Source organism: Dermacentor silvarum, chromosome 1 (assembly GCF_013339745.2).
Source record: "Dermacentor silvarum isolate Dsil-2018 chromosome 1, BIME_Dsil_1.4, whole genome shotgun sequence".
NCBI classification, from domain to species: domain Eukaryota; kingdom Metazoa; phylum Arthropoda; class Arachnida; order Ixodida; family Ixodidae; genus Dermacentor; species Dermacentor silvarum.
Window position 1 is genome coordinate 163,267,121 of NC_051154.1, and position 14,594 is coordinate 163,281,714.

At 43.9% G+C, this 14,594-nt stretch overlaps 2 protein-coding genes across 4 annotated transcripts in view; both read right to left on the reverse strand.

Moving 5' to 3' along the window:
• The window catches only part of LOC119436331 (probable RNA-binding protein 18), a 33,740-nt gene extending 24,939 nt beyond the window's left edge, over window positions 1-8,801 (reverse strand). Inside the window, exons 1-3 of one of the 3 annotated variants that reach the window (XM_037703155.2) lie at window positions 8,639-8,793; window positions 8,383-8,474; window positions 1,826-2,039 (exon numbers count right to left, since the gene is read on the reverse strand). In XM_037703155.2, the coding sequence (XP_037559083.1) occupies window positions 1,826-2,039; window positions 8,383-8,474; window positions 8,639-8,641 (309 nt within the window). In that variant the 5' untranslated portion in view covers window positions 8,642-8,793. Of the gene's footprint in view, window positions 1-1,825; window positions 2,040-8,382; window positions 8,475-8,544 lie in introns of all 3 variants that reach the window. The other 2 variants (XM_049657080.1, XM_049657082.1) reach the window with 2 other exon arrangements.
• A 4,332-nt stretch (window positions 8,802-13,133) lies between these two features.
• LOC119433669 (uncharacterized) lies at window positions 13,134-13,967 on the reverse strand. The gene has a single exon (XM_037700949.1). It carries the CDS (start codon window positions 13,965-13,967, stop codon window positions 13,134-13,136), a length of 834 nt encoding a protein of 277 aa, XP_037556877.1.
• Between the last annotated feature and the right edge of the window lie 627 nt (window positions 13,968-14,594).

The window sequence follows — 14,594 nt, forward strand, 5'->3', positions numbered from 1 at the left end:
GACTCACTGCAGGTGTCTTGATCATAAACATATTGTCACGGTAATAACAGCACAAGCAACAACCGGTCACACAGCAGAACAGCTCCGATCGAGCAGAACGTCTTCTTCGTCGTCTTCGTCTCTCCCGCCCGAATCCTTCGCGGCACGCAAAATCTGACGTGCCACAATCACGAGCCGCACACTTTTTTTTAAAGGCAGAGGTCACTTGAATTTTCGCCACAATGTGCATGCCTCAGAAACAGAACCGAATCTGGTTCTGAAAACCCTTCTGCTAAGCTACCTACTGAATAGAATTATGTGTCTGAGAAACAGTTTAAAGGGGCACTAAAAGCAAATATTGAGTCAAGCTAAAATGATAGATTAGTGCTCAAGAACGTCTAAGGCATCAATATTATAGCGAACAGAGCTTTAGTAATAAAAAATTTAGTTAAATGAAGGACATGATTAGAGACTGCCCTGGGAAATTCGAGTACTAAGCCAATGATGAAGGCATTCCTCATTATAATTCTGTCACTAGTACTCAACCACACGTAATAAAACAATTATTGTATTGCATTATAAGACGAAAGAAAATGCTACTTGACCTGTTGTATTTGATTTTTAGAAAAAAAAAAGAACTCATTGAAGTCACCCTTCACAATGACACGGGCGGCCGAAAAGTTTCGTTTTCTCCACTCTGCGCAGCGCGCGTTTTTGTGTTTCAGTAGCTTCATTATCGCGTAGTGCTGCCCTGGTTTTGCTGGCTCACGAAACACACACAAACTGAAAGTAGCAACGAATACCAGGTCCATGTGATGTCGCGGGATTCCCAAACAGTCCACACCACTTGACCCCCCCCAAGAGCAGCTGCAGCAACAAATCCAGCGCTCTGTCTTGGCTTGATTCCTCCGTGGCCGGGTGTTTGTGTTTTTCGCAGAAAACTGTAGCGCCGTCGTTCAGGCGCCATTTTACTCACCGACGGTGATGGCATATGCAACGTTACCACTCCTCCGCTCAAGGGTAGGAGATTTGAATTGCGCTAAAGGTATGCAGACCCTTCAGATGCAATTTTCTTTTAAACTAAGTCTTTTCTTCTCACGAAACAAGCGCTGAGAGGTTTCTGGAATGGCATTTTCACAGTCCACGTCAACTTAGTTTTTGCATTTAGTGTCCCTTTAAATAAGCTGAAATCACAGATCAAAATCATTATTCACCGGTGATTAATTTGAATAGGCATGGCAATGAAAGAGTTAACAAAGCTAACCTCTTGAAACTGTGTTAAGACTGTGACCACGTAACAGCTACAACAATGTAACTGATACAAGATATTCTATGGCACAAACTAGATGCAGACAACGAACACATAGGACAGGATGGGCACCTCCCTGTACAAGTTTTCTGTCCCATCTAGTTTGCACTATAGAATTTCTTGATTATGACAAACCAACAAGCTCAAATCCAGATTCTGCACATGACTGACTGCACAAGACTTACTAGAAGCACTGCGACATCTGGACGATGAGCGATTGGGTGCGGTTGTTTGCGCCCACTGGCAGTCTGAGTATGAAAGGTACTTTTGCACGACCACTCAGAGCAACGACAATGCCCTGCACCGCACTGGTGGCCTTTCAGTGCCACAGCAGCTCTGGCACAGCAATTTGCGTGAGTATCAAAATGGCACCGTTGGCACAGGATTCCCACCCCTGATATACGCAAGGCCCTATTGTTTCCGACTAAGGAATGCATGCTGTTTACTTAACCTATAAGTAAAAAAATAATGCTTACTTTCTTGAGCTTAAAAGTAGATCCAGATCCCCCCAGAACAAAATCTGCTGTGCATACTCACACTTGGGACGTTATTAGCCCATTTTGCCACAAGTGTCTTTGAGAAAACCAGTTTTCCATGCAAGCAGCTCAGAGCACGCTCAGCCTGTTCCTTGGTTTCATAGGTGACAAAGCAGTAGCCTCTGGGGTGGCCCTTCAGAGGACCAGCCTTGTGAAAGAGGAAGTCAAATTTCTTAACATTGCCATACTTCTTCAGTACTTTAATGAGTTGAAACCTGAAAAAAAAAATGAAAAAAAAAAGAAGGTTCTTGGAAATATAATCAAGCGCTCTCATGAGCCATAATGTGGATGCACATATCTTTCAGGAAGCAACCTCAGGACACCCCCATGATCCCTGAATTTTTTTGCATAAAGTCTTTAGGCACAATATTCATATTGCAAAGAGAGAGAGAGAGAGAGATCAATCTTTATAAAGGTCCTCAAGAAAGAAGATGGCAATTTAAGGGCAATGACAGAAACATAATATTGGAGGCCTTATCAAAAGGAGCACTATGAAAATAACTTGTGAATATTTTAACAAACTGTGACATCATCAGGTTTTCTTGTAGCCACATGCAATTCATGCATGTTGTTAACAGCATGTCTGAAATCACAACGTGTGAGGCATAGCAGGCACAATAGTGATACAATGGTACCACTGTAATGCATGATGAAGCACTATGAGCACTGCATACAATCTATCACATGTCCCGTGCGCAGTCATTGGACAGAGTGGACATGGGAGCAGGGCTGTTACTATGTCACCTCACGTGCCTCTTTTTGTGCAGAAGCTTTCTGGGTGCTTTTTGCTAACGTTTGGATTAAAATTGTCCACAAAGAACATCGCTGGTTACAAGCAGAGTTGAAATCATCTGTATGGCCAGATGTAGGCTTCCCCCACGGCACATAACAGCAGGAACTACTTGTGGACAGTGTATTCAAAGTGCCATCTTTGCGCACCATGATGTCACCAGAGCAAATAGCGGCGTTCCATGCTCCTTGGCTTGAAAAGAGGCGCCAGCGGTTAAGTTCTTCAGTGGCCACATCAACAGCACCGCGACTATGTCGCCTCACGTCCCTCTTTTCATGTAGGTCAGTAAATGAAAATATGGTTTTTACAGCGATTATCTTACAGCGAAGCTGTTTACGGTTAGGCTTTCGTGCATTTTTTTTTGTGTGTGTGTGTGCAAAAATGTGGGCCGATCCTGGTGATAGTGCAGAAAAGGTCCAAGTGCAATGTCACATACCCCTGTGGACTCCAGGACCTGTAACACGCCTTTGAACTACCCTTGTCACACCTGGGACCCAAAGAGGCCCCAAAAACAAGGGTAACAACAGATACTACGATCAGATCTTAGCCCAGAAGGCCGACCCACGTCGGCCATGTCTAGGTTCGCATCACCCTCTTTTTGTCAGCATTCCAATTGCTTGCATGCCTAGTTTCCTGCCGCTCTCCCGGGGCGGCGGCACCATCACACATGTATGTAAGACAAGGTGCCATTCTCCATTTTGAATTTCACTTCTCTCGTCGTAATGGGGAGGCCGCGTGTAGTGCACACTCCCAGCGACAATTGCCTTGTCTCTGTTCCTGTCGTCGCTCTTCGTAGGTATGTTGCTCCTTGGAAGTCCAGACTATACGCGGCCTCCCACTCCGTGTCGCTTTTGTGTCGTGTGCTAAGCAGCTTCACTGGTCATCCACGTTCACAGAGTGGAATGGCTCAATTTTTTGTTTGGTAGTGTTGCCATGTCAACACTCTGTTCTGAATGATATAATGGAATGTTTCTCAATGGCAGGCCTGTCAAAAAAGCTTTCTAGTGACAAAGAAAATCCTATACTTCCTAGACTTACTGTAAACTGCAGGTATGATTATAGAAAAAATCCTTCAGATGCAAAGTAATCTTATCTAAAATGTATGAAATTCAAGAAAAGCAAGTGTCCACTGATGCAAACTTGTTTGAAATGCAAAGCAGGCTTGTAACCATAAAAAATAAACTGGAAAGCTTGGCTGCAGTCTATAACAGGCTTGCCAAGCTTGAAGACTGTCTTGGTAAAAATGACAAGCAATTTATGGTGAACTCCATAGGTAGATCTGGAGCACCTTTTTTCTATCCGTGGCAGAGAAATCGAATTCCACTGGTCGATCTAGAGCAAGTTTGCATTTTCCACATCTTGGTTTAGATCAGCCCGCTGCACGACAGAGTGATCAACGTTGATCTGCTGGGCAGAGACAGATTTCCCTGGAACTCCGACGATGTGTTGCTGTCACTTCCGGATTGGCCGGGTGGCTCACCTGTCTTCAGCTCTTATTTGAGGTGTTTGATATGGCGGGTGGATGCGGGGCCCAAGATCTCCTGTGCTCCCTGCCAGAGCAATGCTTATTTTTTGCTGGTCGGTCGAGATTGGGTAGCCCCGTGCTGGATTTTGTTGCTCTCTCCCGGATTTGGCACCCCGCTCTAGATCAACCACTGGAATTCACTATTAGTGTCTTCCACCGAAAAGTCTTGGAAAATCGTTCAAGGGTAGGGATTAAAGAAGGAGGAACTGACACTGAAAGTATTTTGAAGAAAAAGGTTAATGCTGACACCTTTGGTGGTATACTGAATCATAAAGTTATCAGTACTGAGCAAATTCACTGGCTCGGTAAAAAGATTCTTAGTAGAGAATGTCCTGTCCTATTTAGGGTTGCAGAGTTCAGAGACAGACAAAACTGAAATCCTAAGCAACTGTTTTAAGCCTAAATGATCCCAAATAAGCATAAGCGAGAACTTGAAGGAAAGAATTGTAGCAATCCAGTAAAGTTTATTGCTTTCTTCATCTGAGATAAGGTCGAGAGGAGCTAAAGTTGAACTGGTTTACAACAAATTAACCCCTTCAGGCGCTATGTGCGCGAAGACAGTGCATCAAAATCAAAAGCACAGATTAAAATTATATTTAGAATGTGTTGCAAAGATCTTGAAAAACTTCTGATTGGACTTGTGCTGCAAGTGTGTATGTGTGTGTGTATATATATATATATATATATATATATATATATATATATGTATATATATACACACACACACACACACACACGCATGCACACACACACTTGGAGCATAAGTCCAATCACAGGTTTATATACAGGGTGTTTCAGCGAACACTTCCAAATTTTTTTAAAGGTTGCCTGTGGCAGATATCACAATTATGGTTAATGAGCTGGTCTACTCGAAGAGGTGGACATTACTTGCACAAGAAATTGAAATTCATAATTGACTAAGTAACAAAAAATCACTAATTATGTTTTTAACTAATTATCTGATGGCCCATATTACAATTTACAAATTGTAGCCATAGAGTTCGCAAGGCGGATCCACTTGCAACGAATTCTCGGGATGACACCCGTTTCGAGATATTAATTCCTGAACTTTGCGGAGAAATGCATTGGTGTTCCAGTTACTTTTGTGCTTTAATGCATAAAGCGACGTTTTGGTAAGCAAGTAACTGGAACGCCAATGCATTTCTCCGCAACGTTCGGGAATTATCTCGAAACTGGTGTCATCCCGAGAATTCGTTCCAAGTGGATCCGCCTTGCGAACTCTATGGCTACAATTTGTAAATTGCAATATTGGCCATCAGATAATTAGTTAAAAACAGTGAATTTTTGTTAATTAGTCGATTATGCATTTCAATTTCTTGTGCAATTAATGTCTGACTCTTCGAGTGGACCAGCTCATGATCTAGAATTGTGCTATCTGCCACAGGCAACTTTTAAGAATTTTTGAAAGTGTTTGCTGAAACACCCTGTGTATATATGAGGCTGCGTGGTATGAGGGCCACCTCTCCACTGAATGGAGATACTATTGTTAAATTGTAACATGTGTTATAAAGTAATTAATTATTGGCCGATCCGGCCTGCAGGTAAAAAAGGAGCAGTCCAGCACCACCATGCGCTAAGCGAAGACTTGCTACCCACACGCGTGAATTATGATACTTGTGTGTAGCACGCTCCTGGGAGCTACAGAAAGTTGATTAGTGATTTTTGTTAATTAGTTGCATATGTGTTTTGATTTCTCATGCTAGTAATATCGGCCTCTTCAAGTAATCCAGCTCAAGGGCAAGAATTATGCTACCTGCCACAGGCGATCTTTTTTTAATTACGGAAATTTCACAATGATCTACCCAAACATACTAAAAAAAAAGCTAGAAATAAGAATCCCCAGATTACTAGACAAATAATACAGGCAAAAAGAAATCTATGATGAAAGTGTAATATGTGTACAAATAACCCCAGAGTGCTTGAGATCACTTAGCAAAGATCTCAAGCAGCTCGTGGACAACCATAAACAATTTTTTTTTTACGTCACAGTCCCTAGGTTCCTAGGCAAGGCACCTGACAAATTTTGGAGGTGTCTATACCAATCCGAAATGCAACCTTCTGCTGAAAGTTCTATTAACTACTTTACATCAGTTTTCACTCCAGATAATGAATGGCACTATACCGAACATCAGGTCATCACATCAGCAGATAGACTACCTATAACAGATGTTGAAATTTCTGAGCAAAGAGCAAGGAGTGTTTAATAATTTATTAAACTTAAAAGATAAAGAAAAGCCCCCCAGGACTAGATAGCATCTCTAATGAATTTCTGTACTGGTACACCGATTCGGACTCAAAATACTTTGGTTTTATTTTCTGCTCCTCCCTTAGCAATGGCTCTTTTCCCAAGGCATGCAAACAAGCAAAGCCTGTTCTTAAAAGCTGCAGTAAAAAACAAAAACAAATTATCAACCAATCTTGTACACCAGCACCCATTCATAGCTGAACATATCTTGACTTATAACATGCATAATTTGTTACCTGTCAACCACAGCTCTATCTACTACCTCTCCGCTTATCGAATTAGTTCAGTATCTTTTGGAAATTATAACTCTCACAGCCAAATGGACACATGTATCACGGATTTTGCAAAAGCATTCAATAAAGCTTCTTAGGAAAGATGATCAAAAATAAAATTCTGGTTCAGAATGCTTATCTTATGCAGTGGTTTTTCTTATTTACGTGTTTGCGAACATTACGTCCAGGTAGAAAAAACAAAATCTAGACTTTCATTTGTATTCATCTGGGGTACCTCAGTGTACTTGACCCCCCTTTTATTTATATTCCTTCATTATCTCCTGAACATGAGAGGGTACCCTCTTTTAAGGCAATGTACCAATCAGACTTTTTGCAGATGATTACATTTTCTAGAGTAAAACAGAAACCCATAATGATCATGAAGTGTTATAACTGTAACTTGCAGAATACCAAGAAAATGGTGTGATGACTGGAAATTGGAGCTAAACGTAGTTAAAACAGTAGTTATGACTGTTCCTAGAAAGAAAACACTTCTAGACTAACAGCATCGACAATTATGAACTAACGAGAACCTCAACACAAGTTCTTAGATTTGCTATTTAACCCTGATCTGTGATGGAATGACCATACAGATTATGTATGTGCTAACAAAGCGTTGTGCGTCCTCAGGCACAGCTTGTATCTTGCAACTCAAGAAATAAAGAGCTTAGCCTACAAAAGACTAGTTAGACCAATTATTGGGTACGTGAAGATTGTCTGGGATCCATAAACAGCAACCAATATCTTGAAAACTGAAAAAATCTAGCGTCTTGCCACCAGGTTCATGCTAAACAACTACTGCCTCTCCGACTCCTCTGCTTGAAGTGCTAATCTTCATTCCTTACAATCCGGAACTAAATATGAAAGACAAAAATACCTCTACCTTATTATTTATAATCATGTCCATTTCAACTGGCCCAATTATTTTGAGATTCATTGCAATGAAGCCTCTAGACATCACCATTCAATGTTCAACAGTTTTTGCTGCCTGAATTGATTGTATTAAGTCTAGTTTGTTCACTATGAGTAATCAATGAGTGGAATTCCTTCCATGTGGCTGTTTCATCTTATGAAGTCCACGCACTTAAGACTGCATTAATGGCCTTGTATGTAACAACTACATAAGAATTAAGGTACAAAGCGTTTCTCGATGAAGCTGTCATTTTGGTTGTTGGTGCTTTACCGCAGCCTTTTTTTTTTTTTTTTCTTGGTTCTACTTTCATTGGTTTCTTTGCTTTACTGTCTGTTTTTCAGGTACACGCATTTGTTAGCCAACCTGATAAGACATGCCATTTTCTGTTGACACAATCGTTGGTGTTGCTGTCACTTTAATATATACATGCAGTGTTATCCACTTCTGTAACTGTATAGGGCTGACAGTATTCGTAAATAAATTTCGTAACACCAAATGACGTCTTAAAGCCATAGCCAACATAATAACATCGGTTTCAACAGAGGAGCCTGGTACGCACATTGATTTAGCGCAGCGCTTAGTAAAACAGTAATGAAACATTGTTTAACCACTCAATTGTGTTGCTATGCAGGCAGTGAGTTGCCGTTGCCACTGGCCTAAGCAAACTGCGGGTAAATCTGCAGTGTGAGTAAATGTAGCAACGACAGTCACTAAGCTAGCTTTGTAAATACCAAGCACAGAGACAAGCTGTTACGAAGATGTTTTAAACAAGCTTGACGCTGCCAAACTTACTCGGTCAGACGGCTGTCAAGGTTTCCGACCCATATTCGTTTGTCGTCTGTCTCATTGGGTAATGGTTCCACGGGCAGCGGTATCCTGGCGTCCTTTGCACAGGCGAAAAATCGAAACGCGATTATTATAGACACAGACACTACACGGACCAGGTAAACGAACCGTAAACATGCAAGAGCACGAACACTGTAACGCGAACGCAGCTATCGGAAGAGATGACCTAGGGAGATACCAATGAAATTCAGATTCGCCTTACCATTTCTGTTCAAGCTTTAAGTTCTTGTACAAACGTCATGCAACATCACTACGGAAAAAGCGCAAATTCTTTCTCGTTTCTATCGCGTTCACGCTAAACCATTGGCTAAACTACGTTAAACAAAGCTGGCTCAATGACAGAAACGGACAGGGTTGCCAGGTACTCGCAGAACAACCCGCCAAATTCTGGCTCACTAGTAACCCAAAAGTAGCCAAACGCAATCCGTAAAGATAGCCCAAAATAGCCAAAGACAATAAATCCCAAATATATGTTTTTATTTATTATTTATTTATACAGAGAGGGTTTATACATGAACGAAATGAAAATACGATTCATTAACAAAAAATCAAGCAAGATTAAAACAAGTGCAACCAAAATAAGTCACTTATTAACGTGGTTCCATGTAGAAATTTGCCGAATGGCATGAATAAAATGAAAAGACTATGCAAGACGATACAAGACAATGCAAATGAACAAGTCAAGCAAGATTAAATTCCAATCCAATTAACGCTCATTGTGGAAGCGAAGCTTAAGCAAAGCGGTAAACTAAATGCTTTACAATTAATCGCGATGCGTACAATTTGGTGATGGCAGGCGTAGGCACAGAAAAAGTACGACACGTATCAAGCAACATTTCGGACTCTTGTGTGACAGTGGACTGTAACAGTGGGACATACATAGCCGTTCTAGTACACTGTAATGTCAGATATACCAAATTTCTAAAACAAGGATAGTAATAACGTAAAACAATGATTGTGAAATATAATTCCCAATTTCATTACCAGATTGGTGTGCTTTACATAGGGTATGCTCCTGCGAGCGGACATTATATGTGCAGGTGTTATGCACATCCTTGGGTAGCATACACGGCTTATTAAGCCACTTTGCGGGTACGTTCATTTACCCTTTGTATTTAAATCCACATATTTACCCGTCGAGATAGGGACCTACTCAGCAGACACGCGAAACCCGGCAAAGTAGCTAATGAAAGCTTCGTTTTAATAGGAAGGGAAGGAATTCGTTATTACTGACTGCCGTAACCATAGAGTTTCTTATTTAGAAACTCTATGGCCGTAACTATCTAGCACAGGTAGAGATATTCTAGGTTACTCTAGCACAGGCTGCTGACAGCCTGACACCTGAACTAGAGTGTACTAGACAATGGTCGAGTGGGCCGAACGGCGCTCTGCCGCTGAGGCGCCGCGTGTGGAAAAATAGTGCGAGGGCGCTGCGAGCGAACTGGATTGGGACGGAGCCGCGCTCCGCGGCATATTCAACGTACTTTCGCTGCGGGCGCCGAGGCCGATTGTGCATAGTACGATCTTAAAATAGTGCTTTATTTCCACTGCAAATTTATGTTTACACCATTCTGCCAAACATATATATTTGAGGCATGGATTATGCAACGCGACGTCTTCAATTTTGCTGTCGTTGTCAAGCGCGTCGTCTGCTAGCGAGCGCGCGTTCGCTATGCGGACGCTGGCAGACGCCCAGTTTTTCTCGCAGAACCTCTGTGCAGTACATTTTTTTAATGTTTTAGTTGCTTTGGTGCGCCTATGACTCTTGGCGGCCGGTACCAAATGTAGCTTTAGCCAGGTGAACTGCTGTTTTTACCACTGTCCTCTAAAAGTAACTGGTATCTCTGCACCATGAAGGCTACGTAAGAAAATTTTATTATTGATATCGTGTCATTTTACGCACGCTTCTTGTTGGTGGATATTGATCAGGGACAATGATCGAAGAAAACCACATTAGAGTGAAATAAACCAGGTTTATTAACTGCGTGGCGCGAAGATGGCCAATGTATTTCTAGGTAATTAAATCAAAGGGTACATAGACATATATATTCACGATATATATGTAAAGGAAAAAATAACAAATATTCTAAATGCAATAATTAAAAAAGTGAGATCTCCCGACCGGAATAAGCGCACGTGTTTGCAGTAACAAACACACTTATTAGTGAATACTATAAATAAAACTCTCATTCGCTATAGCAGGCAAAACCATCTTATATATATATAGGGTGTCCCAGCTATCACGCAGCACGATTTAAAAAAAGAGGAACGGCGTTACGCGAAGCAAACCTAGTGCGTATTGTTTGCAGTGCAGTGGAGTAGCCGCCAGCAATTTTTCGTTACTGAGATTTAATTAGTTAATTGTAATTAATTATCTATCTCGAGAAGTAGTATACTAATTATCAAAATGTCAATGAGAAAATTGTAGAGCAACATGAAAAACTCCCGATACAGCTTTCTGTTGCTCAATACGCGCTACATAAATGTGTTTTTCCGAGTGTGAAAGGAGCCCGCGCTTTGCGTGTATACGCGGGCATCTTTCACGCTCGGAAAAACACATTTATGTAGCACGTATTGAGCAACAGAAAGCTGTATCGGGAGTTTTTCATGTTGCTCTACAATTTTCTCATTTTCTCAGCAAAAAAAAAAATAAAAATTGTAGCCAAATATAGCCATTTTTATTTGCAGTTTTCTCTGTGTAAACATTTTCGCATTCGATTACGGTAGTCCTTTTTCGCACAACCCGTCGCAACAAAAATGTCCGTGCCGCCGTTAGGGTGGCTAGAATGGGTGGCCCCATTCTAGCCACCCTACTGCCGTAGCGGTCGACCCTTGACCTCAACAACAGCGGCATCATGCTGGCACACAAAACACAGTTCCAGCGAATCGCTGTACAGGGCGAAATCGAAGTGCTTTTATTTTACGACAGATAGTACTAAGTTATTATTTTGAGTTATATAGAGTAATATTAACTGCCCAAGCAAAAAAAAAAAAAAAAGAGAGAGAGAGAGCTCGGTAGCAAATCGGGCCGACGCCCATGGCCAGTTAAAGAGACAAAGGCCCAATCTCGGCCATCTAAGTCGGGCCGGGCTCGGTTTTTGCATGTGGCCGATCTGTTTGCACGTGGCCGATCTGGCCGATCTATCGGGCCGACGTCATGTCCGCCGGTTACTTCATTGTGACCGTGGTTGGCCGCCATACGGGCCGACGACTTCCGCAGGCCGATCTGTGTGCCGACCACCGGTGGTCGGCAATCGGCATCGGGCCGACGTCATGGCCGCCGGTTACTTCATTGTGACCGTGGTTGGCCGCCATACGCGCCGACGACTTCTGCAGGACGGTCAAAACGTGGCTTGTCCACGGCCAGTAGTAGTAGTAGTAGTAGTAGTAGTAGTAGTAGTAGTAGTAGTAGTAGTAGTTGTAGTAGTAGTAGTAGTAGTAGTAGTAGTAGTAGTAGTAGTAGTAGTAGTAGTAGAAGTAGTAGTAGTAGTAGTAACAACGTTATTTATCCTTTTTACAAGGAAAGGGGCAGCGGGGTAGAGGGGGGAAGGGGTATACTCGAGGTAGTCCTCCACTACCCTCTCAGCCCACCCCAGGATGGCCTCCTGAACGTCGGGCCTGGAGCTGCGCAAGGCAGACCCCACTGCTCCTCACTAGTAATTAAATTATTAAGGGGAGGGGGTAATGAGTGTTGAGGGCATCCCCACATTATGTGGTCGAGATTGGCCTTGGCCGCTGAGCAGAAGCGGCAGGCCGGGGAAGGGTAGAGAGAAGGGTGAATGACGTGTAGAAAGTGAGGGGAGGGAAATGTGCGAGTCTGTAGCTGCCGCCACATGATCTCGCGTTTACGTGGAGAATTACGTGCCAAGGGAGGAAATGTCAGACGATCGAGTGTATAATGTGCACAGATGTCGTGGAATGTGAGAAGGCGATCTCGCGCGGAAAACGGCCTCTCGAAAGCAACGATTTGCGACTCACCTAATGCCCGCGCCCGGTCCGTTAATCCTCGGGCGCTGGCGTGAGCCACCTCGTTGCCGGCGAGACCCGCGTGTGCTGGGGTCCAAATCAGGCCTACGTCTTGTGTGGGAGGGCTAGAGAGGGTTAGGGAAAGGGCTTGCCTTGACACCCTGCCCGCTCCTAAATTGCTGATGGCTCTTTTTGAGTCGCTGACAATGACGGAGGAATTTGGAATAGCGAAAGCCAGGGCTATGGCCGCCTCCTCCGCCTCCTCCGGAGAAGAAGCATAGACAGAGGCGGCCGTAGCTAACTGGCCGTGCGAATTTATTACTGAGAGGGCATATTTGGAGCCAGTGCTATTTTCGGTGGCGTCGACATAGAGCACGTCGGTTGAATTGGAGAATTTTCTGTGTAGGGCCTTGGCCCTTTGCCTCCTGCGCAGGATGTGATGTATAGGGTGCATGTTTTTAGGGAGTGGTAGAATGTGTAAATTCGCGTGTATGTGTTGTGGAATGGCGTGTTTGGGGTGAGTGACAGATGGTGGAGAAATACCTAAGGAGTTGATAATGTGTCGTCCGGTTTTCGATTTGGAAAGACGGGTTTGTTGGGAGGTGAGATGGGCTTCCACGTGCTCGTCGAGTGTGTTGAAGGTACCGGTCTGCACGAGCCGTTCTGTGGACGTGCGTAGTGGGAAACCTAGGGCGAACTTATAGATTTTACGAAGGAGGGTGTTGCCCTTGTCAGTTTCCTTTCTGAGAAGGTGTAAGTGTGGGATTGTGTAAGTTACCTTTGTGATGACAAAGGCCGGCCTGTATTAGTCGGAGAAGATCATTTTCGAGCAGACCGCCGTGTCGGTTGGACACGCGGCCGAGCAGTCTGGGAGTGTTGTCGACGGTGGATTGGAGTGTCTGGAGGGTGTGAGTGTTGTGTCGATTGCTCTGAATATGCAGACCGAGAACCCTGAGCTTGTCTACCCTGGGGACATGTTTGTTGCCGAGGAGGATGTGGATGTCGGGAGTGTGTCTAGGGTTGCCGGTGTGGGCAGGAAGGAGAAGGATTTCAGATTTCTCGGGGGAACAGACGAGACCCATGCGTCCCGCAATGGCCTCCACCTTATCGGCGGCGGCCTGCAGGACGTCTTGAATTTCACCGTCTGAGCCACCTGTGACCCAGAGGGTGATGTAGTCCGCGTATAGGGAGAAGTTCAGCCTTGGGATGGTCTTAAGGGAGCGTGAAAGGTGGAGCATGGCGAAATTGAAGAGCAGGGGAGATAGCACGGACCCCTGGGGCGTGCCAAAGCTCCCAAGGTGATAGGTAGGGGATTGCTCCGCGCCAATAAATATTGTCGCGATGCGGTTGGAGAGGAATGCGGCAATGTAATTGTGGATCCTTTCGCCTACCCCCAGAAGGTTTAGCTGCCGAAGTATGACGCAATGATCCACATTATTAAAGGCGCCATGAAGGTCAAGGCCCACAATTGCTTGTGTGTCGTGAGTAGGGTTGGGTGTCAAGATGTCGTGCTTCAAACGAAGCATAACGTCCTGGCACGACAGGGAGCGGCGGAATCCCACCATCTCTGGTGGAAAGAGGTTGTTGTCCTCAATATATTTATTGAGGTGGTTGAGGATAATGTGTTCGAAAGTTTTGCCAATGCATGAGGTGAGTGAGATTGGTCAGAGGTTTGACGCGTTTACCGGTTTGTGGGGTTTGGGAATAAAGATGACTTTGGCATCCTTCCACGAGGATGGAAGGGTGCCAGTGTCGAAGCAGTGGTTGAAGTATGTTGTGAGTGTCGTTACAGAAATGTCGTCCAGGTTTCGGAGAATTTTGTTATTTATCTGGTCGGGGCCAGGAGCGGAGGTCGTGCGGAGGTTAGCTAATGCGTGGCGCACCTCGGCTTCTGTGATCGGTGTAGCAAGGTCCGGATTAGGTATGCCGATGTAGTGGGGAATGGAGAAACGACGTGCGGGGGTAAGGTGTTTTTCTCGAAGCTCAGCAAAGAGTCCCTTTAAGTTGTCTTTGTGAGCGTGTAAGAGTTTGCTTATGTGATGGTTGTGGTGTGTGCGTGAGGTGGTGGAATCTATGAGGTGTCGTAATAGTTGCCACGTCCGCTTACTACCAAGCTGACCGTGCATGCTATCGCATATTTGGCCCCACTGTTAGTTAGTCAGCTGGGTGGCATATGTTTGAATTTGGAGATC

Bases quoted from the DNA above. Each gene is read 5' to 3' on its own strand.
- LOC119433669 (XM_037700949.1), bottom strand. From the start codon at position 13,967: ATGGTGGGATTCCGCCGCTCCCTGTCGTGCCAGGACGTTATGCTTCGT.